The sequence below is a fragment of the Pelecanus crispus genome, chromosome 6, assembly GCF_030463565.1.
Source record: "Pelecanus crispus isolate bPelCri1 chromosome 6, bPelCri1.pri, whole genome shotgun sequence".
Lineage (NCBI taxonomy): Eukaryota > Metazoa > Chordata > Aves > Pelecaniformes > Pelecanidae > Pelecanus > Pelecanus crispus.
The window spans coordinates 22,341,409-22,364,689 of record NC_134648.1 but is presented as its reverse complement, the minus strand read 5'-3'; the positions used below and the strand labels follow the sequence as shown (position 1 = coordinate 22,364,689).

Genomic DNA, 23,281 nt, shown 5'->3' with positions numbered 1-23,281 from the left:
ACAGTCACATCATGTCTTAATCACTAAATTAATGGATTTATAACACCTTGAGACACAGCCAAGAAAGGCTGGACCTAAACACAAAAGCTACAGCCTGGTATCTTTGCCCTATAATTTCTTTGCACTGACTGCAATCATGCAGCTTCCAGATTCACAAACGGGACCTGTAGGATCATCTGTTAGAGTCAGACAGGACCTCTTGATCCCCACTTCTTCTTTGGACCCTGTGCTGAGATTGCCTTTTCTGACACCTGTTTATGACAGTAGTGGCTATGATTCTTTACATTCAATGAGTAGTCTGAACTTGATTTACAGACATCAAATATCCCACCGCAATCAGTGAGGTAGTAGAGAAAGGATTGTTAAGAAAGATGTCTAAGTCAGTCAAACAGTAGTTTCTGCTTCTGGCTAGTGGGTAAATTTAGGTCTAGATTCACATTTAAGTGACCAATGATCAATAGCTTGAATGAAATTTCAGGTGGCAGCTGCACATTTTCTGTTTATTTTCACTAGCTATTTAAGTTAGTGATGCAGTGGCCCATATTATTTCTGCGTCGTCATTTTCAAAGCTCATAATTCCATTTTAAGTACAATTATTTACCATACCCAAAGTGGTGTACACACTGTGACCATCTTGTTTACATTTACAAGTGTCATGTCACTGTTACTTGTAACAAATTTTTTTTTTTTTGAGAAAGGATTTAAAGGCACTTTTAGAGACCAAATTCTTTTATCCCTCCTTTTTCCTAGATAATGAGTCAAAACCACTTTCTGCAGATAGGAAAGTAATGCTAAGGTTCAGTTGGGACAGATCTTCCATGTGCGAGTCTGCAGGCATATCACATCTGTCCTATCTCATTATTTCATTATACATCAGTCCTGCTCCTGAACTCCTAACACTCCAGAGCAATACAAGTCAAGTGTGTTCATACTGGGATATCCTCTCTTGCAGATGTCCCTGTTTTTCATACCTTCAAAAAAACACCTTCTTGTTAGCTCAGTATTTTATTTAGCTCAGTATGCTTTGAACATTGCTATAATAATTCCCTTTTGAAATCTATCTGCATCCCCAAAGCTTCTTGCAGATCAGTGGTTACCATAGAGTGGTATGTGCAAACTGGGTTCCTGAACCTGAAGCCTTTTATTGCAAATGCTCAGCTTTGAAATTTTGTCTGTGTCTGTGGTGTTAGTCCACAAAAGTAAATCTGGGAATCCTTAGTAAATCACAGAATCCAGAGAACAAGTGCCAAAGGTATGACTGTCATAAAAAGTAATGCCCAAATCCAGAGGCGCTCTGTCTTATCCAAATCACCAACCCCACATTCTGCTGCTGATAGACTGTCCTGTTCAGATGCAGCCTGGGATTGTTGGCTGTGCTCACAATGTTTTCAGAAAGAGAGGGACCTCAGAGCTGTTCAATGAGTTGGCGCAGTAGTTTATAGGATGTTGTTTGGCTCTAATTAAGATTTGGTTGCATGTAGCTGACCAAGTCATGAGAAACACAGAAGCAGAAAGCAGCTGCATGTTTTCACTTTCCTTCCCAGGCAATGCTCACTGATGAATTTGGATGGTTGTCACTGCTCTCTGCCATGTACTACACAGTTTGTTTGTTTGTTTTTTAATGAAATACAAATACATTTTTCAGTGTTGGAATTTCTCTGTTGAAATCTTGCTTCAGCACAGTCCTGGGAGTTGTATATCCCTGAGCAGTTATTTCTTCATAGCACCTGCAACAGTGACCCTCAAAGCTCCACATGTAAGATTTTACACTGACCTTTCAAAGGACCCCACCTCTAAATGGGCAATTGCCCCCCAAAGTGATATTGGCATTTACAGCTCCAGGCTGTTGCAACCATCTCAACATTAATAATGATCACAGTCACCTAGGGTGACACTTTTCTCCAGAAAAGGAATAATTTTTATTTTCTTTATGTAATTTCTTTTTCTGTATTTTAGCTGGTGCTCTGACTAGCAAGACATAGCTCTCCAAATAACTACGATAAAGGAAATATTCTCATGCAGTCACTTAGAATCGTAGAATCATTTAGGTTGGAAAAGACCTTTAAGATCATCAAGTCCAATCATTAACTTAGCACTGCCAAGTCAACCACTAAACCATGTCCCTAAGCACCACTTGATGGCAGATTTGCAAGAAAGATTATTTGCAATGTGGGATTTGCACTAACAGAAAGATATACTTTGGAAGCTGCCCTATTACTTCTTGACAAGATTGTTTTCCAAAGAGGGGACTATACTGTAATATTCCCTATTCATAGTGTAAAGCTGATGAGTGTTTTTTCCCCATTATTTTTCACTAAAACATTGGTAAAGCATCCAGACAACCACTGCACAAGACTCTTGCGGTTTTTATTACCTGACTTTACTCAGATTTCTTAAATTTTTGTCATGCTAATACAAGGACTTTTTTTAAATAACAATTTACAGTAGGTATGTATCACTTAGCCACCGCATTTCTCTCTGTGAGCCAGGACACAGGGTTTTATTAGTTGTTTTCGCTTGCTCATTTCTAAAGGCACTAATGTTCTTTGTAGTTACAATTCTAGGTAAAGCAGATATTTGTGTTGATTTAAACCTGTTCTGTTAAACCTGCTTGAGCTTTTTCATGTAGAGTACTATTACCACCTTGTGGTCATTTAGGCCATCTGTTATTACACTCAGAAGAATAGGACTTGCATACACTTCAGTCTTCTAAATTGTCAGCCTTCCCTGCTTTAGAGTTGTTCTTTGCTTTCACTTGGATGTACAAAAATTAGAGAACTAAAACATTAAGAACAAACAACCCTAACATGTTCTGCATATTATTTCAAAATCAAAACCATTTCTTTAAAAGAAAAATAAGCCATAAACCTTGATCCTGAAAATACTTGAACCTTTTCTTCTGGAAACCCTTACCATGTTTCCCTCAAGGTTTAGCAAGTTGTGGTTGTTTACCTTTAGGAAAAGAATTCAAAAAGGTTGTGAGAGAAAGCATAGTAACTGTCTTGAAACATACTGGCTTAGTAACAGCAAAATGAAAAATTATTCCCAAGTATATGGTGAATAAAATAAGTGCTTGACAGAAAAGGCAGAAAATTTCAGTTCTATATCAGGAAATGCTTTCTAATAGTAAAGGACAGTGAAGCACTCACTGACTATTTTGTTGGAGGGATTGTGGAGACTTTAACACCAGAGGTCTTAAAAGCAAGCACTCTTCAGATATGGTTTATAAGCAGCTGATCCTGCTGTGAACTAGAGAATAATTTTGATGACCTCTTGCATTGCTTTCCTGTCCAACAACTTTACGAGCTGAAGAATTACTGGACTTGCAAGTGGGAAAAGAAGTCCGTCTGTGAGGAATTCCTGGCATTTCCTTGGTGGATTGGTTGGCTTGATTGTTTATTTATTTATGTTAGGAAAGGATATGATGACAGAATACTTTCTTGTCAAGTAAGAACTGGCTTCTGAATACAAACCAGTTTTGTCTAGAATTTCTCCATAGATTCCTTCTGTCTTTTTTCTCAATTAATAAAACTACAGCTACCAGAGAGAAAGAGTTACCAGAGGCCATCTTCTTGCTTGTGTTAGAGCCATAGAAATCATCTCCTCACTCAACTTTAGTAGCTGCACTATATATCTCTGTCCAACACCAGCATCAATCTTCAAGATTTCTGCTTTGCTCACTTAAAAAAAAAGTCAGCCCCAAGGTCAACACAAAATTAAATCCCTGCTGACATTCACTTACTTCCAGATACTGCAGTTTTGGAGACTATATGTAGCTTTGTAATTGAAAAAATATCCAGAAACCATAGGCATGGTCACCTACTGTTATTGATTCCCACAATCCTGGCAGCACAGTGTGGCTTCCAATTTCAGCCATAGTGGCTTATCTCTTTTCAGAATAAAACCGCAAGGAGACAAATAATCCAGTTAGCAACATGAAGACATCCTGTTTAACAGTTGTTTGAACAACCATCTTCTCTTACATTACCTCTCAAGACTGGCTTTTCAACTAGTATAAATCCATGTTGTTTCCCAGAAATCAACAAATTATTTCAGTTTGTACCATTCCAGCCTTTGGTATTCTAGCTCAGCAGCTAGAACATCCTTGAGAAAAAACACACAGCCTCTGTTACGCTGCCTTGAAAATATGCAAAAACCACATGCATCCAATATTTTTTTTTGTAATACAGACTGTATCTTTCTTGCAAACCTTAATAACATGTATTATACTACAAAGCTCACAGAAAGCATTATGATAAGTGTATACATAAAGCCAAATGAAAATAACTTGTAATCTACCAGCAGATGTTAAGCAATGCTAGCTAAACTCTTACCTTTTTTCTTCGGAAAGCCAGAGTTCTACAAGTATATAAGCAGATACCACAAAACACTAAGTAAACAAAGTATTGTTTACTGTAATTACTAGTTATCAGTAAAAGTCACTTACTTCCTTAAGGAAAGGAGAATCTACAGCAAGGTATTTGGACACGACGTAAAGGCAGAACAGATGTCGGTCAATGCCAGCACCAGTCATGGCAAGACGATATAAGTGCTGATGTTTCGCAGCAGCAAGCCGAAAGGACTTAAGCTTATTTTCATTCTAACAATGAAAAAAAGATGAAGAAAAATCAGTTAAGTGAACTGGGTTGAGGATGGAGGTGCAGAGACTAAGTTACAGCAATTACTCTCAAACCTAGAGCACTTAAGGGTCAAGTACAAGACAATGCATGCAACTAACACCAAATACTAGTATCCTCTGGCTTTTCAACCTCATGTATTCAATTTCAGGTATTAGCAAGTATCAACTGTCACCTGCTGTAAACAGTGCATAATGAAAACAAAATTGTATTTTAAGTGCTATCTAACACCAGAATCAAGCATAATTACACCTCCAGTTTACTACATTATCATATATTTAGTTTCTAGAGACACTGGTCTTAAAAAGATATGGAAGAGCAAATCTCAACATGATTTAAGAAAAGCTGGAACAGCAGCAGCCATTTTAGAAGGCAAACTGACAACACTGAAGGTATGGGGGTCCATGAATGCCAGTCATTTTTTAAAAGCCCTCTCTTAAGACCCCAGGAGCAGGCAATTCCAAAGTGTAAGCTACCAAGCAAGCGGGGCAGAAGGCCTGCTTGGCTGAGCAGGGATCTTCTTCTGGAACTTAGGTGGAAAAGGAAAGGGAATGGACATTAGAAGCAATGACAGGCAACACGGGAGGACTACAGAGATGCTGTTTGCCACTGCAGGGCGAAAATTTGCGTGGCCAAGGCTTGATTAGAGTTCAGGCTGGTCAGTGCTGTGACGGACAACAAAAAGGGCTCCTCACAAATAGGGGCGTAGACAAAGCAGAGACATTTAATGCCTTCTTTGCTTCTGTCTTTAGCACTGATGAATGGCCCTGGAACCCCCATAGACCTGCGTTGGACGACTGTGACTGGGGATATGGTGAACTCCCAGCCAACTCTGGACTTGTTTGAGACTTGCTGCTCCAGCTGGAGGTACGTAAGTCTATGGGGCCTGGTGGGATTCATCCCAGGGTGCTAAAAGAGCTGGCCAATGTTATTGCAGGACCTCTCTCCGTTATTTTTTAATGGTTTTGGGAATCTGGAGAGGTCCCAGTCAACTGGAAGCTACCAAATGTCCCAATTTTCAAGAAGGGTAAGAAGGAAGACCCTGGTAATTACAGGCCTGTCAGTCTCAAATCAGTGCCTGCTAAAATCATGGAGAATGTTATTCTGGGAGTTATTGAAAAACAACTGAGACACAATGCAGTCATTGGTCATAGCCAGCACAGGTTCATGAGGGGAAAGTCCTGTTTAAATTAACTTAATTCCTTTTATGACAACGTCACCCATCTAGTTGGCCAAGGGAAGCCAGTAGAGGTTGGGGGGGGGAGGGGGTTGGGATTTTAGCAAAGCTTTTCATAACTGTCTCTCACAGTATCCTTCTGGACAAATTGTCCAGCATACAGCTAGACAAGTGCATAATACATTGGGTGAACAACTGGCTGATGGGTCAAGCTCAAAGAGTTGCAATAAATGGGCTTACATCAGGCTAGCAGCCAGTCACCAGTGGGGCTCCCCAGGGCCCAACTTCGGAGCCAGTGCTCTTTAAAGTTTTTATAAAGGATCTGGAGGCAGGAGTTGAATGTACGTTAAGCAAGTTTGCTGATAATTCTAAATTAGGAGCAGCTATGGACTCCCTCTCAAGGGTAGAGAGGCCTTACAGAAAGATCTGCATAGACCAGAGAATTGGGTAATCACCAGCCATGTGAAATTTAACAAGAGCAAGTGCCAGATTCTGCACCTGGGACAGGGTAATCCTGGTTATACGTACAAACTGGGGGACAAGAGGCTGGAGAACAGCCTTGCAGAGGGCAAGACTTGTGAGGAGTGGCTGAGGTCACTTGGTTTGTTCAGCTTAGAGAAGAGAAGGCTGAGGGGTGACCTCATTGCAGTCTACAGCTTCCTCAAGAGGGGCAGTGGAGGGGAAGGTGCTGATCTCCTCTCTCTGGTGACCAGCGATAGGACACGAGGAAACGGAATGAAGATTCGTTATGGGAGGCTCAGATTGGACATTAGGAAAAGGTTCTTCACTGACAGGGTGCTCGATCCCTAGAACAGGCTCCCCAGGGAAGTGGCCATGGCACCAAGCCTGTCAGAATTCAAGGAGTGTCTGGACGTTGCTCTTAGTCATATGGTTTAATTTTAGGTAGTCCTGGGAGGAGCAGGGAGTTGGACTCAATGATCCTTATGGGTCCCTTCCAACTCAAGATACTCTATGATTCTATAACTCTATATAACTCCACGCTCTTTTAAAACTAATATTTCCAAATTTAGAAAGTCAACAAAACCCATGCAGTCATCAAAACTTTTAAAGCTCAATACACTGCAATGCTATTGAGATGTGTGAGCAACTCATGGCTGAATTAGGACACTAATTGGTAATATTGCTTTAGGACTGGCACAGCTGAATAGAAGATGATATAAAAATATGGTACGTGTCTCCTCTGTTTGTGATTTTGCTGGAAAGTGGTCCTAGGGAGCTCAGAAGGGAGGTGCCACGATGCCGGGTAATGATGAAGGGGTCACAAATACATCGTTGTCATACAGGGCTTTCTGGCTTTTGTCAGAACATGAATGTATACTCAGATTTTATTTTTATATTTATATTTTCCTTCTTCTGAAAGGCGTTCTTTCCTGCTGCAAGCCACAGTTTTAAGTTTTTATGTGATTTAATATTATTAATTCTAAACTGAATTGGAGTGTGTCCTGGTTTCACTTGGGGTAGAGTTAATTTTCTTCCTAGTGCCTGCTATAATGCTGTGTTTTGGATTTAGTATGAGAATAATGTCGATAACACACTGATGTTTTAGTTGTTGCTAAGTAGTGCTTACACTAGTCAAGGACTTTTCAACTTCTCATGCCCTGCCAGTGAGAAGCTGGGAGGGGGCACAGCTGGGACAGCTGACTCAAACTGGCCAAAGGGATATTCCATACCATATGACATCATGCTCAGTATATAAACTGGGGGGATTTAGCCAGGGGGTGGTGACCGCTGCTCAGGAACTGGCTGGGCATCAGTCAGTGGGTGGTGAGTAATTGCATTGTGCATCGCTTATTTTGTGTAGTCTTCTATCATTATTATTGCTATTATTTTTCCTTCCTCTGCTGTCCTATTAAACTGTCTTTATCTCATCCCACGAATTTTACTTTTTTTTCCCCAATTTTCTCCCCCATCCCACTGTGGCAGCGGGGGAGTGAGTGAATGGCTGTGTGATGTTTAGCTGCCTGTCAGGTTAAACCACAACAGATGTCTGCAAAATTTTTTCCCAGATTGCACAGCATAAGGGTACAGTTTTCAGGAGATGCAAGTCCCAATTTCTAGCACAATTTTAAGCATTATGGTTCCAAAGTCTTGTAATCTTTCAGAGGAAATTTAGGTGATGTCTGCATCATAAACTCCATCTGGCCAAGCCTCTGTCAGGTTTCAGCTGCAGGGATCCAGGCACTGTCATAGCATATGCACACTTGACTGACTGTATTTGCCAGTGCAGGGTGTTCTGTGTTGTGTTAAGCAAAAGATACGGTTCATGTTACACATGGGCCCAGAGCTTGTAATTACAATGTTGCTATGTACTTACCTTGACATTTTGCTAGCAGTTTTTTGGCCTTGAGATGTTGGTGAGATCATTTTATTTGCTGGCTAACAATATATTTGTGCTTGGATATATGTAAACCAATAGTAACAAAGACCAGTTTTTGATAGTACAAGTTGACTGTACAAGTACAAGTACAAGTACAACTACAAAGTTAGTAGTGTTCTCCAGACTTCCACCTATTTTTTAGGTGTTTAGGTTTTTAGGTCAGGTTTTTTAATTTATTTTGGCATCCTACGATTGAGATTAGTATCAAGTTGGATAAGTGCACACAAGTTCTTGCTTTAATAATGGTTCAGATTGCATATAAATAATTAAAATTTCAAATCTTGTTGGTAGTTCCACACCCGACCCATAAATCCAGTCAAATGTCTTTCTGAATCTCAAAATAAATTAATGCTTAAAAAACCCCCGTCCTTAACTCACTTTTGAAAATAGGGGATTAGAATCCTTTATTGCTTTGATTTTTCTGAAAAATATATATCAAGTCTGTCCACAGATGTGATTCCACTCTGAATTCACAAAAGACAGTGTGGTAAAAAGCATTATTTCTATCTGGCTGAGGCAAAGAATAATGCATATGTGTAATAGCTACTACAGATGATAGAAGGAAAAAAATGTGTTACATCTGCTTCTCTTTATGCAGCCAAGAATATCTGGCTTGTCAACACTATCACAAATATGAATTATTGGTAATTACTGTGTTTTGTGCTAATAGATAACTAGAGTGGGGAGAAGAATACCAAAATAATGATTAACACAACAAAACTATTATGTTTAATCAAACTGAGTCTTGGAAACAGATGTTTGAGGGCTGTGGTGAGAGATAAAATACTGTCTATAATGTTCACGGAAAAATGAATTAAAAGAAAAATGGACCAAAAGGCAGAGAAAAACATAAATATTTTGGGAAAAAGTGTTATATAGTTTGAACTACATAAAATGAATTAAGATTTCACAGATGTGGGGATGTTTCTAAATAATACACAGACACAGTATCATTTTTCCAATGGCTAGATCAGTAGATGGTTCTGAAGGCCCAGAGTGACAGAAGGATTTAATGAACAATGTACTTCGCAGCAGGTGGAAAGGAGGAGTATTGTTTATGGAATGAGGTTGACTATAGCTTTTATTTCTGAAATGATATTCAGCATCAGACCTGAGATTTACTAAAATGAGGCGGGGGGTGGGGGGGTGGGGGTGTTTGGTTGGTTGGTTTTTTGTTTTGTTTGTTTGTTTGTTTGTTTAATAATGTTGCTCCACTGGATAAGGTCAGATCTTAACTAATATAAATAAACCTACTTTCAAGGTCATCAGTAATGCTATACTGAGTGTCATAGGTCAGGATTTGGCCTTCATATGTTTTCTTTGAAGAGCTGTATTTTTAAACAGTGACAAAGTAGGTAATCTGCATGAAAGCCAATCAGGCACAATTTGCAAAATTGTGTTTTGAAAGTGGTGCAAAAATGTAACACTTAGCTGTAAGAACATGATTATTTTTCCTGTCTGCTCCTACTGGTTCTCTAAGTCTTAGGGCTTGGGTTTATTCTGCTTGATTTGAAGAAGCAAACCAAAATGCCTAATTTAAAAGTTTACTCTGGATTTAGAGCCAGGGCTCAGTTCTCTAACTGGCAGAGAGCAGAAGGTGATTCGGATCTTCACTTAGCAGAACTGCCCTCTTTAGTTCAAGTGCCTAAAGCTCCTGTGAAGAGTCCTAAAAGAAGTGACCCAATATAAGTGTCTCTAAACACTGATTTGCAGAAGAGGTGCATAAAATTCTCACACAAATCTTTGGAGACTACTTTGGCTAGGGTTTTAATAGCTGCAGAGCACAATAGATGTGAAAACCACCAGAAAGCTAATGATTCCTGAATCTACTGTCTTTTAGATTAGGAGTTCAAGAGGAATAGGACAACCCTATGAAACTGCAGAAAGAGCTTAGGGAAGCAAGGTGTGATTCCCCTACACTGACATCTGAATAAATAGTAAGCAAAGAATACTCATTCTACAAATATGACATAGGAACTTATATTGACATAAATGATCAGAGGCTCAGTTTTAAATCTTGTCAAGAAATACCACCTTTAATATTGATAAATGTAAATAATAACCATAATGTTCATAGATCAATTATTTTCTGATAGAATGTTTTTTAATAAAATAGAATAATTTCAAAGAAACATATGAACTCATAAACATTCTGAAGGGGAAATTATAGAAGCAATCCATTCTGAATTAATTACTTTAGTGTTTGTAAGTGATAAATAGTCAACATTGGTATTAGAAACTGTACCAAAAGGAAAGAAAGAAAGAAAAAAAAAAGTAAACTGCATGGTAACACTTTATCCTGACTTGAGATAGATTGTATTTTGGTATTTTAGAATTTCCCCTCAGACAGCCATTCCATATGAGACCCATGCCTCCCCCCGCCCTGGCACTCCGAAAGGCTGTATGGGTTATATGTACTTAATTAGTTAGAAATACCACAGATGATTGAACATACCTGAATTGAATCTCAAGGGAATTTGATCAAGTTTTTGGGAATAATGTAGTGCTTTACAAGCAAGCAGATAAAATAATTTGCATCTGCAGCTTAACTTTGGCTTTTTAAAGCTCATTTCTGTGAGGTGCTGAGCGTTACACATGAATTGACAAATGCCCTATGCTCTGAGGTATTAAAAATCTTAGCAACTGACATTTGTATACCCAACTACTGAATCTGAGTAGTACAGCAATCTGTGAGTTGCAGTTTTCTATGGTTGGTCCATGTCACTCACAAAATTAAGTATCAGAACTATTATTTGCATTCATTTAAAAATAAATGATAGAACACAAAATAGTGACAGAAGTACTTCACTCTGTTAATGTAGTTTGTTTTCTTCTGCTAATAACACTCAGCTCTAAACTTCCTTTTAATCCTTGTATCTGCCTTAGAAATCTCCTGAAGCAATTTATATCCCGGGCAAATTACAAAGTATTTCCTGGTGTCTATTTCTAACTTGTTGCTTTTTGGTATCATGTGTTCTGAAATAATGTAAAAATACTTTCTTCACTTTTTCTGTGGGTTATTAATGTGTTACTTCACATACTATCCAATATCTCTTTGTCTTTTTTGAAAGGCAAAAGAACAGCTAAGAAATTGTCAGAATATTTTGTAAACTAACTCACAGCAAGCTTCTCTGTTATCTTAGGAAGTTAGTGCGCTAGTCAGGCAAAAAGGGCTGTAGTTTCATTTTAACTATGGTAACATTAAACTTGAAAGTAGAATTATGTCAACCGCAGTATCAAGCCCCCTCAAACGTCCTCAGTATTCTGAGTCCTATCTAATTTTTCTATGCTAATTTTGCAGTCTGACCTTTACATGAGTAGACAGGTGGGAAAATACATGTATCCTATCAGCTACCTAATGACTTCCTAATCTGAATAGACAGTCTTACATCAGCTGTGCCACCAGAAATTCTCTCTTTTATGCTGAACTGAGCTGCATTGAAACAAGTCTTAGTGAGACTACCTGACAGATGAAGCACTGCATAAAATTATGCCTTTTTGGTTATAGGTAGTATTCGTTTCTGCAGATTTTTTTAGCCAAAAATATGTAATTTCCAAGTTTCTTCTGTGAGCCAGCATCAGATGCTGCAGAAGCCCTATTTAATTAATCCCTGAATTATGGATTGGGTTCTAAGGGTTGTTTTATAGCTCTGCACACATATGTCATAATGTGTTCTAAGAAACAATTTAGACTTTTTGAGGTAGTGGTTTCATCTAAAGGAAGAAGTACCATGAATGTAACTGTTTCCTTTCAGAAACTGTGGCCTCCATGATGTCCTGTGCCTGTCAGTGCCACAATTTGATCATGAGATGTATGGAAAAGGACTTCTTTTTCTCGTGGTGGGATTTAAAAATATTACTTCATCATTTTATCAGGTAATCATTAAATCCTGGCTTACAAGAAGAAGTGAATGTGCTAAGCACTTTTACCACAACATTTAAGATGCTGTCATCTCTCTCCTTACTAGTCTCTTTCTCTAGCTAAAGTCACAATGTATTTAATCTCTCTGTGTATAAAAGTTGTTCCCTTGCTGAAGATATTAATCACTTTTCTCTATAGCTTTTCTGGCTCTGCAGTGGTTTTTTTTTGCAATGGGCTGACTAGAACTGCAGCTGGTGTCAAAGTTGGGAATGGTGGCATAATGTTGTTTTCTGGTTTGCTTTTGGTTACTTTCATTATAATTCCTGACATTCCATTTGCCTTTCTAACTGCTACTGAGGTTTAAAATGACATTTTTTAGAGGACTCTGTACAATGAGTCTAAGCTATTTTTCCAGAGATAATTTAGACCATCATTATGTGTATGCAGAATTAGAGTTGTTTTTCTCCGTGTATATTACTTTGCTTGCATCAGCATTTAATTTCATCTCCTATTTTATTGTCCAGTCATTCAGCATCATGCAAGCCTTCTGTTCATTGTCAGAGTTAAATTTGCATGCTGGGTGATTTCATATCACTGGCAAACATTACAACAAAGTTTACCCATTTTTTAGACTTTGGCTTTTGTCTTTAGTGCAGATATAAGTTTGATCTAATCTTACACAAAAGTGGGATACAGCATATGCAAATGAGCAAATAAATGAAATGAGCAGGAAATGGTTAGGGTTTTTTTTTTATTTTCTGCTGAAACTTGTCACATATTTTTGTTGCCTCTTTGCCCTGTTAAAACTAATTGCTTTCAAATTGTGGTTTAAGGGCCATCTTTTATAAGGTGTTTGTCTGAGAGGTTGATTATGGAGATGTCATTCCAAATATTTGCAGAATTTAGGTCTGAGGTGTAGCAATGTCAGACATGCTTTAAATAAAATAAGAATGTTAAATGAAGTAATCATGTTACTGAAATTGACCCAGAAGAATGCCCCTTTATTGTTTTTTGCCCCTTTGTTTTTGCAAAGATAAGAGCTGTAGAGGGTGAAGAAACAGTCTGAGAATTTTACTTCTCTCTGTACTTTGTAATATTACCAGTATGTGTTTGAATGCAGTAATTATTAAGTGAAAGTATGTGGACTGCTTTTGGTAGTTAGATTATAACTATTCTTTGTGGTTTTTGTAATATATGCATACAGCAGCACAATGAGTAAGAAGTTGTGGGCCTCCCTGCTTAGACAGTGATGTAAACCTTCCAAGGAAATTTCTTTCAGTATTTCAAATAATCTCAAATTTCAGAATTTCAAATAAACATTCTAACAAGACCATTCCAACTTTAACGAGCTGCCAGTATGTTAATTTGATTCAAGTAATAACTTTTCTAATTTTAAACTCAATTTCTTTTCCTATTTCAAAAGAAAATAAATTAAATGCTAAGATTATGTTCTTTTTATTTGATCATAGATTCAGCTGCTTTGCCAGAGAAAGATGGCTTGTTATTGAGTTCTGCAAATGGATACAGGTTCTTAGCAGTCAATGAACCAAAGTCCATGGAAGTCAATGAAAAGAATGTCTCTTGATTTTAGGGAGTTCTGCTTCAAGTTTATGATGCGAGATGTGGACATTACTAGTAAAAATGAGAGTTTGGAATTACTGAACTATACTAATGTACAGAAGTTAAATTTCACTGTATTCTTTTTTCACATTTTTTGGAATTCAACATTGAATAATGTTGAACTACCAGCATATATACTAGCAGTGTATACTTTTTTGTTACTCTTTAAAAAAAAAAAAAGGCAAAACATTTTCTGAAGGGCTTGAGGGCTTGCTCAAAGGCTTGTTGGATCTAATAAAAAATGCACTTTGTACATTTTGGAAGTGAACATCAGACATTAGATCAGAGGCTGAGTGATTACCAGATGAAGAGCACAAGCTGATTGACAAGGTGAGATAACCTTGTGAGTTCAAATGAGACACTAATGGCTTAGCATCTAGAATGTGTTCTGCTATGCTAAAAGTGAAAAACAGATTATGTAATAATGTTTTGCAAAATTTCTGTCAGTCTGTGCACTCTAGTGCACAGGATTTGAAAGAATTATATTTCATTGCACTGTGCAGAGAGTGAAAGTCATTTGAATGTGAAAAACATTTCTAAGATTCAGTATCCTCTCAAACCTTTCCTCATTTTTTATATGATATTTATTGTCTATGGGCCTAGCATTCTGGTCCTGGTACATCAAAGCTCTTTCGTAGGGATTAAACATGTATTCAAGTGCTTTTCTGGACTCAGTCTAAAGCATATCATAAAATAAAATATTTTTTTAATCTTGGAATAGACTGGAGAATTTCTTCATTAAAGAATACAGATCCAGTATTCTTGATGACATAGGAATAGGAATCTTACACATAGGATTTGTGTAAACCTATTACCTGTACAGAACAGTTAATTTTGTATTGCATGAAGGTATGCTTTGGTCAATGGGCTGGTGTATTACAGGCTAATAATATGAAATTTAAAATTAACATGAGTTTATTTCATGTCTGTGAAAATATGAACAGGAAGTAAGGCTTCCATGAAGCATAGAAGTACAGACAGATCTGTTTGAAGTCGCTCTTCTACTTTTCCTCAGTTAGCTAAAGTACCCAACATGTAGTATTTATATTTTATTTTACTGTAATTTTGCAGAGTATAGATGCAGTGTAATCTTACAATTTAACCTGGGCTTTGTATATGATGTATTGTGTGCTGGTATGTATTTAATTTTAAAATGAAACAATGTAGTTGCTCTTTGTTTTTATTTTATCATTTATCTGCAGAAAAATTTTACTAAGGCAAAATTTTACACTATAACATCACAGGAGAGAGGGAAAAAAAAGCAAACAAAAAAAAATCCAAACAAACAAATGAAAAAACAGGGAAGAATGCTGTTTACTGTTTATCAGATTAATGCAAACAATACTTCTCATCTTCAGCTCATTTGGATCTTTTGTTTAGAATTCAATCTAAATTATACTACAAGAAAATAAAAATGCATTCTTCTTCAAGACTGGTTTATTTCCTCTGGTGAAGGTAGTTTGTCAAGTGCTCCCACCTCTGCAAAAAGAAAAAAAAAAAAAGTATTAATACGTATGTAAGTATGCATATTGATCTTAGCAATTAAATAATGAAATCCAATTTCAGTAGTATATATTTTTATATTTTTCTTTACTCAACTATAAGAGGCAAATCCTTGAACTTCTCATATTTTAATTTATAAAATGTTGTTTTTTTCTTTTGAATGTTAATAATATCTTCCTGCTATAATTTCACCTTTTTAGAAACAGCAGTGACAGAATGACAATGAAATTATACCAATTTTATTATGTCAATTGATATGGCTGGATCCCAGCATCTCAAAACTTTTAACATTACCCAGTTATGGCTGCCATCCTACAGCCTGCTCTATATGGGAAGCCTTTAAAGCTGGAGGGAGGAATCGTCAAGAGAAAGAGCTGAAGGCCACTTTTAGTTATTGCCAAGATACTTCTTAGCAGTTAAAATATTCGCTTTACCTTGCAGATCAAAATGCATGTCTAATCTGAATAACCATTCCCTGAATTTGAATCCCATGACTGGGAGTTTTCCCCCTCCCCCCAAAAAACATATCTAAACCAATATATTTAAGTAGTAAAGTTTCATTTGAACAAAAATGTTAAAGCATGTCTACCATAATAAAGTATGTTTTTTTACCTCCTAAACCTATAGTTCTGATTTTTGTGTAAGAGTTTGTACTAGGTCTTGCCAACAAATATTGTTAAGGGGTAATATGATAACATTGTGTCTTGTGAAACCTGGGAATACAAGAACTGTCTCAGGGGAAAAGCCACTTTAGATGATCTGGAGATTCCTTTTTTTATGAGGACCATCTTTTCTGAATAAAAACAGCTGTTTGTCATCACTATCCTAAACAAGGAATTGTTACTTAGAGTTACAATACAGCCTTTTTTGCCCATTCGTCCCAGGGAAGAAGTGATTTGTATTTCTAGGAGATACATTTTATTTTCTTGCCCAATTTAGCAGCTCTTAGCCTACTCATCAGAGATTGCATGCTTGAGATCAACATGTTTCACACCCTTTTGGTTTGTCCAGTTACTGGTTTTACTTCCTAGGCTGACATAGCAGGGTAAAGGAATCTTTAGGCCTCCTTCTTCACAGTGGCACAACAAACACTAAGTGCGCTAAAATGGAATTGACCGTCATCCCCATGGTGTGTGTGTCCCCCCGCCCCGTTCTGTTCAAGTCTTGCACACTCAAATCTGTAGTAGACTTGTACATTCAAGGATAGTCCTATCTTCTCAGTAAATTTCACACCAGAAAGTGTGAAAGATTCAAAAGGTATTCACTAACCTTTAAGATGCAAGTAAGTCAAAAATTCAATTACTGTGCGCACAATGTTTTCATCAGCCAGTGGTCTTCCAAGATTCCCTATAAAGCAAGTTAGTTGTTACTTAATGTTAACATGGTATAAAGATCTATTGTATGTGACATTGTGGCTAGGTTTATGAGTACTCTGAAAAAAAGCTATCTGAAATTTCTTTTTTCTTAAAATCCTTAATGGAAAACCTAATTTCACGAAGAGCAAAGCCTCTTTAAGGTAGGTAACTGCAATTCTCAGAATCAAAACTGCCCAGCTTTGTATGCTATTGCTGCATAGGAGCTGCTTTGACACCTTGATGTTCATGGTCTTTAAGGCCTTATGAGTTCTGTTGCAGAAGAGAGTTATCCTCTGTTCTCAACTCTTTCCTTTGTGTCTACTAGCCTGAGATTGAAGGGAAAGGTAAATTTAGCAGATTCATCAGCTCTGAAAAACAGTTAAAAGTTCTTCATGTAGTCTGACTTTGTTCCCAATAAGCCACTCCAGTGATGCAGAAGTGATTTGTAGCCCAAAAGCTAGGCCTGGGACTTTACTAAAAGCTCAGAAAAGTATGTTTTTGCATATGTATCTAATACAATATACTAATCTTTGATGTTGTGGAAGTAGACTTTTTGATGCTTTTTAAATGGCCCAATTTATCAAGCTCCCTGGGACCTTGTTATTGCACTTTGGGAGGTACACTTTCTATGTCTATTAAAAAAAAAAAAAAAAAAAAAAAAAAGAGACATCTTTTTTTTATCAACAGGATGGAGAATTGCTCTGTATTAGAGAACAAATGATACGCAATTTCCCTAAGATTTTTCGTTGTCTTAATACAGAACAGATGGGTACCAGTACCTGACTGACAGTCCCTTATTACATCACTGAAAATACAGTCCCTTGATGTTATCATTAGGGATGTGTTTAATCTCAGAAAATAGTCTGAAAGACTGATTTTGCAGCAGGCGAGTATTGGAGGAGTTTTTCCATAATGGAAGAGAAGATTTAGGCCTCTACTGACATACAGGCAGACTGAGCTGTGTAGCAAAAATAAAAAATATTGATGGGGAGTGGTAAGCGACACAGAAGCTTCTGGTGTATGAAGAGTCAGCATTTAAGAAATTTGCATCTAAAAGTCTTGTCTTGCAGTCTTTGAACTGACACAAATCTGTTGTTATTAATTTCATAAACAATACTTGTATTTGAAGTTTTCCTTAATTTAATTTTTATTCCCACCTAACTTGTTATGATTAATCATTATTAGATTAGTAGTTTATTGACCCAGATTTTATTACCAATGTGATATTTATTGGGTAAATGGTTTATGGAGCATATTGTACAGGTGTATTTCTACATACTCCGCTATTGACCTTATAGCAATTGTTCTGTATAGGCAATTACATGTAGACTCTAGTAAAGAAACATTTATGCTCTTGGAATTTAAAGATTTTCCTAATTATACTCAGAGGTTGCATGTGTTCCCCCCTGCGCCCCCCAGTGCTATGTAACTAATACAGCTTACAAGTTCTTCTAGGTTATCTGGAGAGCTTGTGGATTTTGCAGCATTCCTCCAAGGAGAGAGAGTAGTCCTTTGCATGAATTATTTTACAGTAATAATGTAATGCCATTTTAAGATAAATTCTGCTGGTTATTTACAAAAGCAACTAAAAAAAAAATTCCTTCATTTTCAATTAAAGTAAGAATTCTGCCTTATTAATTTTTTAATATTCAAATCTCCTTTGGATAGGAACTCTATAATACACTTCAGCTTCAAAGAAAACTTTTGATGAGAGAAGAGCATCTAAAATGGTATTCATAACAGAGGCAGTTATATAATTTTCAGGTCCCATCCAGACAAGTTTGGTTAGGTTTACATATAATTGTGGAGGTACAGCAGCACCTGGCAAGAATTCCATAACTCTTAAAGATCATGTTCCTGTAAAGGAATATCCACAAATGGCAACATGTTGCATCGTGAGCTGCATTGTTAGATAAATGCCTGCCTTTGACTGACAAAATACTATTTTTACACCAATGTCAGAAACAGTGTTTGAGGAAGTAGGTTCTTTCCCCCTCTTCCTTTTTTCTTAAAAGACAAACAAACCACCAAACTAACCAACAAAAAAAACACAACCCCCCAAAACCACCACCCACACAAAACCCCACTATGTAACTATGTACCAGAACTAATCTGGCAGCCATTCTGAGAATGTAACAACCAAGAAATGTAGTAATGTTACATTTACAAAGTAATTTTGTCCATGAAATTGCAATTAAGCGCATTTCCTTTATTTATGGACTTATGTAGTGTTAGCTACATTTGCATCATGCTGGGTGGGTTGAAAATAGCCTGTGAGAGTTCTGGGGCTGGAACTTTGTCTTTCCCCATTAGTGCAGTGATGAATGCAATAGTATTCAAACAAGCACCACTTTCTTTGGTTGCAGTGAGGAATAGATCACTCTTTGACAGTCTAAAGATGAGATTCATCCCAGCTCACTTTAGATGTCTGCATCAGATTTAGTTTCTCCTCAGGAGAAAGAAACTGTTTTTTCTAGAAGTTTCTAGATCTTATCCTGAAGTAGGTGTTCAAAATGAATCCTAAAAGTGCAACCTTCTCTTCATAAAGGGAGTCTAGACATATATTGTAGAGGCTCAGCTTTGGATGATAAATCCAGAACAAGGCTGCATCCTTTTCATTGCCATTTACTAAATTCCGATACATGCAACATCAAAACAATATGTTGACCTGACTTCAGTTTTGACCAGGTTCTCAGTCTTTTAATGAAGATAACCCATCTTGCTTAAATATAGGAAATGTTGTGAGACTTAACATGGCAATTTTTTTTTTTTTTAAAATAGTGAAGACTCTTACAACCTAAACAGTGCCATACAGCTCTGAGGTCTGGTTTCAGCTGTGGAGTATCAGAATTTAAAAAAAAAAAAAATTGCCAGTTTCTATAACTTTCCCTACTGAAAGATTGGGTTATGAGCTCACTTCTTTGCTAAAAAAAAAAAAAAAGAAAAAAAAAAAAAAGAAAAGAGAGAAGTATTAACTCTTGAGTGTCTAGGGTGATATTTGAAATACTTATTTGAACATATGAAAGAAAAAATTAGGCTTATTCAAAGTAACATAATCTATTATACTTTAAAAGCAACATAATTATGGTACTTTTCCCTAGGCACAAAGATGTTTTAAACTATGAACATATACAAAGAGCACACTGAATGGCCAAATTTAATTTTTCTTCCTTTCACATGTTTATTAAGATTTTTGCTAAAATGCAGGAATAGCCTTGTATCTAGGTAGTCAGTTAACTCAATAACAGTAAATAAATTACTAAACATAAAAACCAAAACCAACAGTACCGGCTTTCAGAATTTCATTACCTGCTTTATTATCCTCATCAGGCTGTATTTCACGTTTACCAGTGAAACCATGTTTATCATTAAAAGATCTGTGGTTATCTACTGCATCTGATAAATAAATTAAAAAATCAGAGGAGTTAATTGACTTAACAACAACATTTACTATATTGCTTGCTTTTCATGGATTTCAAATAAAAGATCATGATGGACACTTCTGATGTACAAAATGACAAAGCAATTAATGTGTCACTAAATAACATAACCTTTCTTCTGAATTTGTGCTTATGATTTATATCATTTACAGACCCAGTCCTGTACTACATACTTGCTGAAGCTATTACTGAATTCAGAGGAAGTTGGAAAGAAAAATGCAAGTTTGTACATTTGCATGTAATTTGGGAAGTTGTTTATGCTACTCTTTCCTCTTTTTTCCAGAAAATGTTGCCAATGAGTTTGCTTAAAAGAAAACTGCAGATAGTTTTTGAAGGTTATTCATGTAAACTATCTTACATGCCCCTGGTGCCTCTTCTTTCCCCCTTGCAATGGACATTTCCTTTATCAGTAAAAGCTGATCAATACGACCTGCAACAAAGGATGATTCCTATTATCCAGTCTTAGATAAATGGCACTTTGACAAGTACATTTCCCCACAGTATCTTTGCCAATTTCTTTAGATCTGCCTTGGGGCAAATATACTTCCAGACATTTATGGAACCAGTTAATATGTTTTAGACAGATTTATTTTTTTTTTTTAAAGCTATCCTTAAGGTTAGTTAAAAAGAATGAAGAGAGTCATAGTAAGTATTTGTCATGTATTACCAAGACTGAAAATACAGGAACATTGGTAATGAGTGTTAGTACATTATCAAGAAAAAATGGCAAAAGGACAGATACTTGAGACAGCATTTCATTTTTCTTATAATCTACATTTATGATTCTCCATCTTTGTAAACCAATGTATTCCTGTATTTTAAACAAGAAATATTAACAGTTCACTATGTGAAATATATTTACAGTCATGAGTTTACATGTTATTGTTTTAATTTGTTTTGCTTTAATTGGAAAAAGGAAAATAGTAGTATAATGAAGCCAGGTAGCAAAGTCATTTTCAAATAGATTTAAAGGTGAAATCTGAAACACATCAAGAAGTGCCAAAATGTGACATTTTGTCATTCTTACCTTGACATCTAAGATAGTATAAGATTTTATAACTCTGTGTGTGTGTATGTAATTATTTGTCATATGAAAATTACAGTTCAGAAGCACAAAGAGTGCCCAGGTGTGCTTCTGGATATAAAGCCTCACAGCACAGCTTTGCTTTAGAAAAGAACAGTCATTGTCTAAGACAACTCAATTCTATAATAGGCATGTAACAAATATGTAAACAAGTATTCCCCCAAATGAGTTTCTTCAGTCTTGCAGGTTTAAACAAAATTACTGTATTCATCAGAAAAGTGAGTAACACACTAAACTGGTTTACAAGAAAAAAACCTGCTGTATTTTGAAATAATAAAAAAACCACCAAACCCACCCCAACACCAAACCAGCAATAAAACCCCAACACAAAAACATGCTTGACTTACGTGGCCCAAGTAGGTAACCAGCACTATTCAAAGTCCAGCCTCTTTTTTCTTTTGCCTTAAAGAAAAAAAAAAGCAAATATGTTATTGCATGACCTACACAGTACTTAGCAGACAAAGCAAACAGCACCCAAATGGACATTGTCTTAGTATAAAGTGTCTTCTGAAGGATTGAAATAAAGAAATATTGTAAAAAAAAAAAAAAAGCCAATAATATTAAAGCAAATATTAATGGTGAACTCTTGCTCCCTGCCCATCTAAGTCAATAGTTTTGCTATTGACATCCATGTGGTGTGAAATTTTCATAGCACATAAGTGAAACTGCTAATAAGACTTTGGAGGCAGAAATTTTGAGTTTGTTCTCCAAGTTGATCACCTGATAATCACCTTAACAAAAAGTAATGCTTTCTTTTGTTTGGATTTACATGACAGCCTCTTTATAAAAAGGGTCCATATGTACACCATCTTTTCTGAGTTGGATGGGACATCCATTCAATTTTGGTCTATAAACTAGACATTCTTTTTTCCCTTTAGTCATATTATTTGTTACAAGGGAGCTAGTATTCAAAAGCCTCTAATTCTCATGTAAAAATCTGTTCACTGCCCCAAATGTTTTTGAGTGCTGCATCTTGTCCAACCCCTATATCTAAATACAGTATATATCACTGCAAGGTTTACTGTTACTTGCCAGCTGAGACATGGATGCTGCCCAGTGAATAGGGCCTCTAACAGTGAAATTAGTACTTACTGAGAAAACCAGTCCAAATGTTTCTGACAGGGTGGCACAAAGGATTAAAGACAAAAACAGGAAACTAGTGCACCTCTGCATCTGGAAAGAAACCGTACTAGGGTAAATTGCTCCGAGTTACCGCTTTGCCTTGCAGTTACGGATCCCCCAGGGCATGTGATCATCCCCACCGCAGGTGGGAAGCGGGAGTGAACCTTCTTCCCCTGGGGCAGGGCGGCTGTAGCTACCGATTTGGCACCCAAATTCCCACTGTGAGAGAGACCGAGACGTGGGGAGGGGAGTACCTTGAGCTGGGGCGCGACGACCTCTCCCTCGCAGCGTTTCACCTGGTGCTGGCGGCAGGGCAGCTTGTTCCACGGCTGCAGTCCTGCCGGCAGGCACTCACTGCATGGCCACGGTGCACGGGTCTGCACAAATCTGCACGCCCACCCTGTGTTCCCTCCGCTCTTTATGGGCTGCAGCACGACCGCGCAGCAGGGGCGCCCTCCCGGAGAGGGGAGGGGGAGAGCAGAGAGCCGCCCAACCCCCTCTCCTCCGCCTCCCCTGGGTCATTCCCCCCTCGCCTACCCACTGCATTTGGAAGGGCAAAAATTATAGCGATTCAATTAGAGGTATTTGGAAGCACGACGCAGGCTGCAGGGAGATAACAGCCGGGGCAATTACCTCTGATTACAGCGGCCTTGGGCAGGCTGGTGAGCAGCGAGAGGAACTCTGGTTTGGACAGCCTGGCCTGCGCCTGTCACCCACTGAAAATTCAGAAGGGCTTGGTTGGTGGCGGGGAATAAGAAGGTGTAAAGCGAATACAGATCACTTTTCAGAGCCTCAGGTATGGAAGCAGAGCTAAATACAAACATCTGCGTGTGATGCTGGCTAACAAAATTCACAGTGTTTGGGGTCTGTGTTTTGGAATACTGAGGACATCACCCCTCTGCTCCGCTTCTGATCCCTGGAGCTCCCTGTGGTCCAGGCCACTAATGGTCCCTTAAAATCCCTTTGACTCACGCCCTTTGCTCTAGCATCACAGCAAAAGGAGCTGAGTCAGTATTGCTATTGTACTTCCTTGCTGCTTTACATCTGAGAAACCACTTTTTTGTCCTTTTTTTTTTTTTTTTT

General features: G+C 37.4%; 1 protein-coding gene across 2 annotated transcripts; it reads right to left on the bottom strand.

Annotated features, from left to right (window-relative positions):
* Positions 1-15,120: 15,120 nt before the first annotated feature.
* GAL (galanin and GMAP prepropeptide) lies at positions 15,121-22,249 on the bottom strand. 2 transcript variants are annotated; one of them, XM_009480052.2, is made up of 6 exons: positions 22,169-22,249; positions 21,424-21,478; positions 20,351-20,422; positions 19,862-19,948; positions 16,467-16,544; positions 15,121-15,173 (listed from the first exon to the last, which is right to left on the bottom strand). In XM_009480052.2, exons 1-6 carry the CDS (start codon positions 22,247-22,249, stop codon positions 15,121-15,123), a joined length of 426 nt encoding a protein of 141 aa, XP_009478327.1. The 2 variants fall into 2 exon arrangements, with proteins under 2 accessions (XP_009478327.1, XP_009478328.1); XM_009480053.2 differs by lacking the exon at positions 20,351-20,422.
* Between the last annotated feature and the right edge of the window lie 1,032 nt (positions 22,250-23,281).

What these genes read in the sequence shown, in the direction of transcription:
- GAL (XM_009480052.2), bottom strand. Translation starts at nt 22,249, where the DNA reads ATGCAGAGGTGCACTAGTTTCCTGTTTTTGTCTTTAATCCTTTGTGCC. An exon ending in CATTTGGACTGGTTTTCTCA is followed by an intron (nt 21,479 to 22,168) that starts GTAAGTACTAAT and finishes TTTTTCTTTAAG; the next exon opens with GCAAAAGAAAAAAGAGGCTG. An exon ending in GACTTACTTGCATCTTAAAG is followed by an intron (nt 15,174 to 16,466) that starts GTTAGTGAATAC and finishes TTCTTTTTGCAG; the next exon opens with AGGTGGGAGCACTTGACAAA.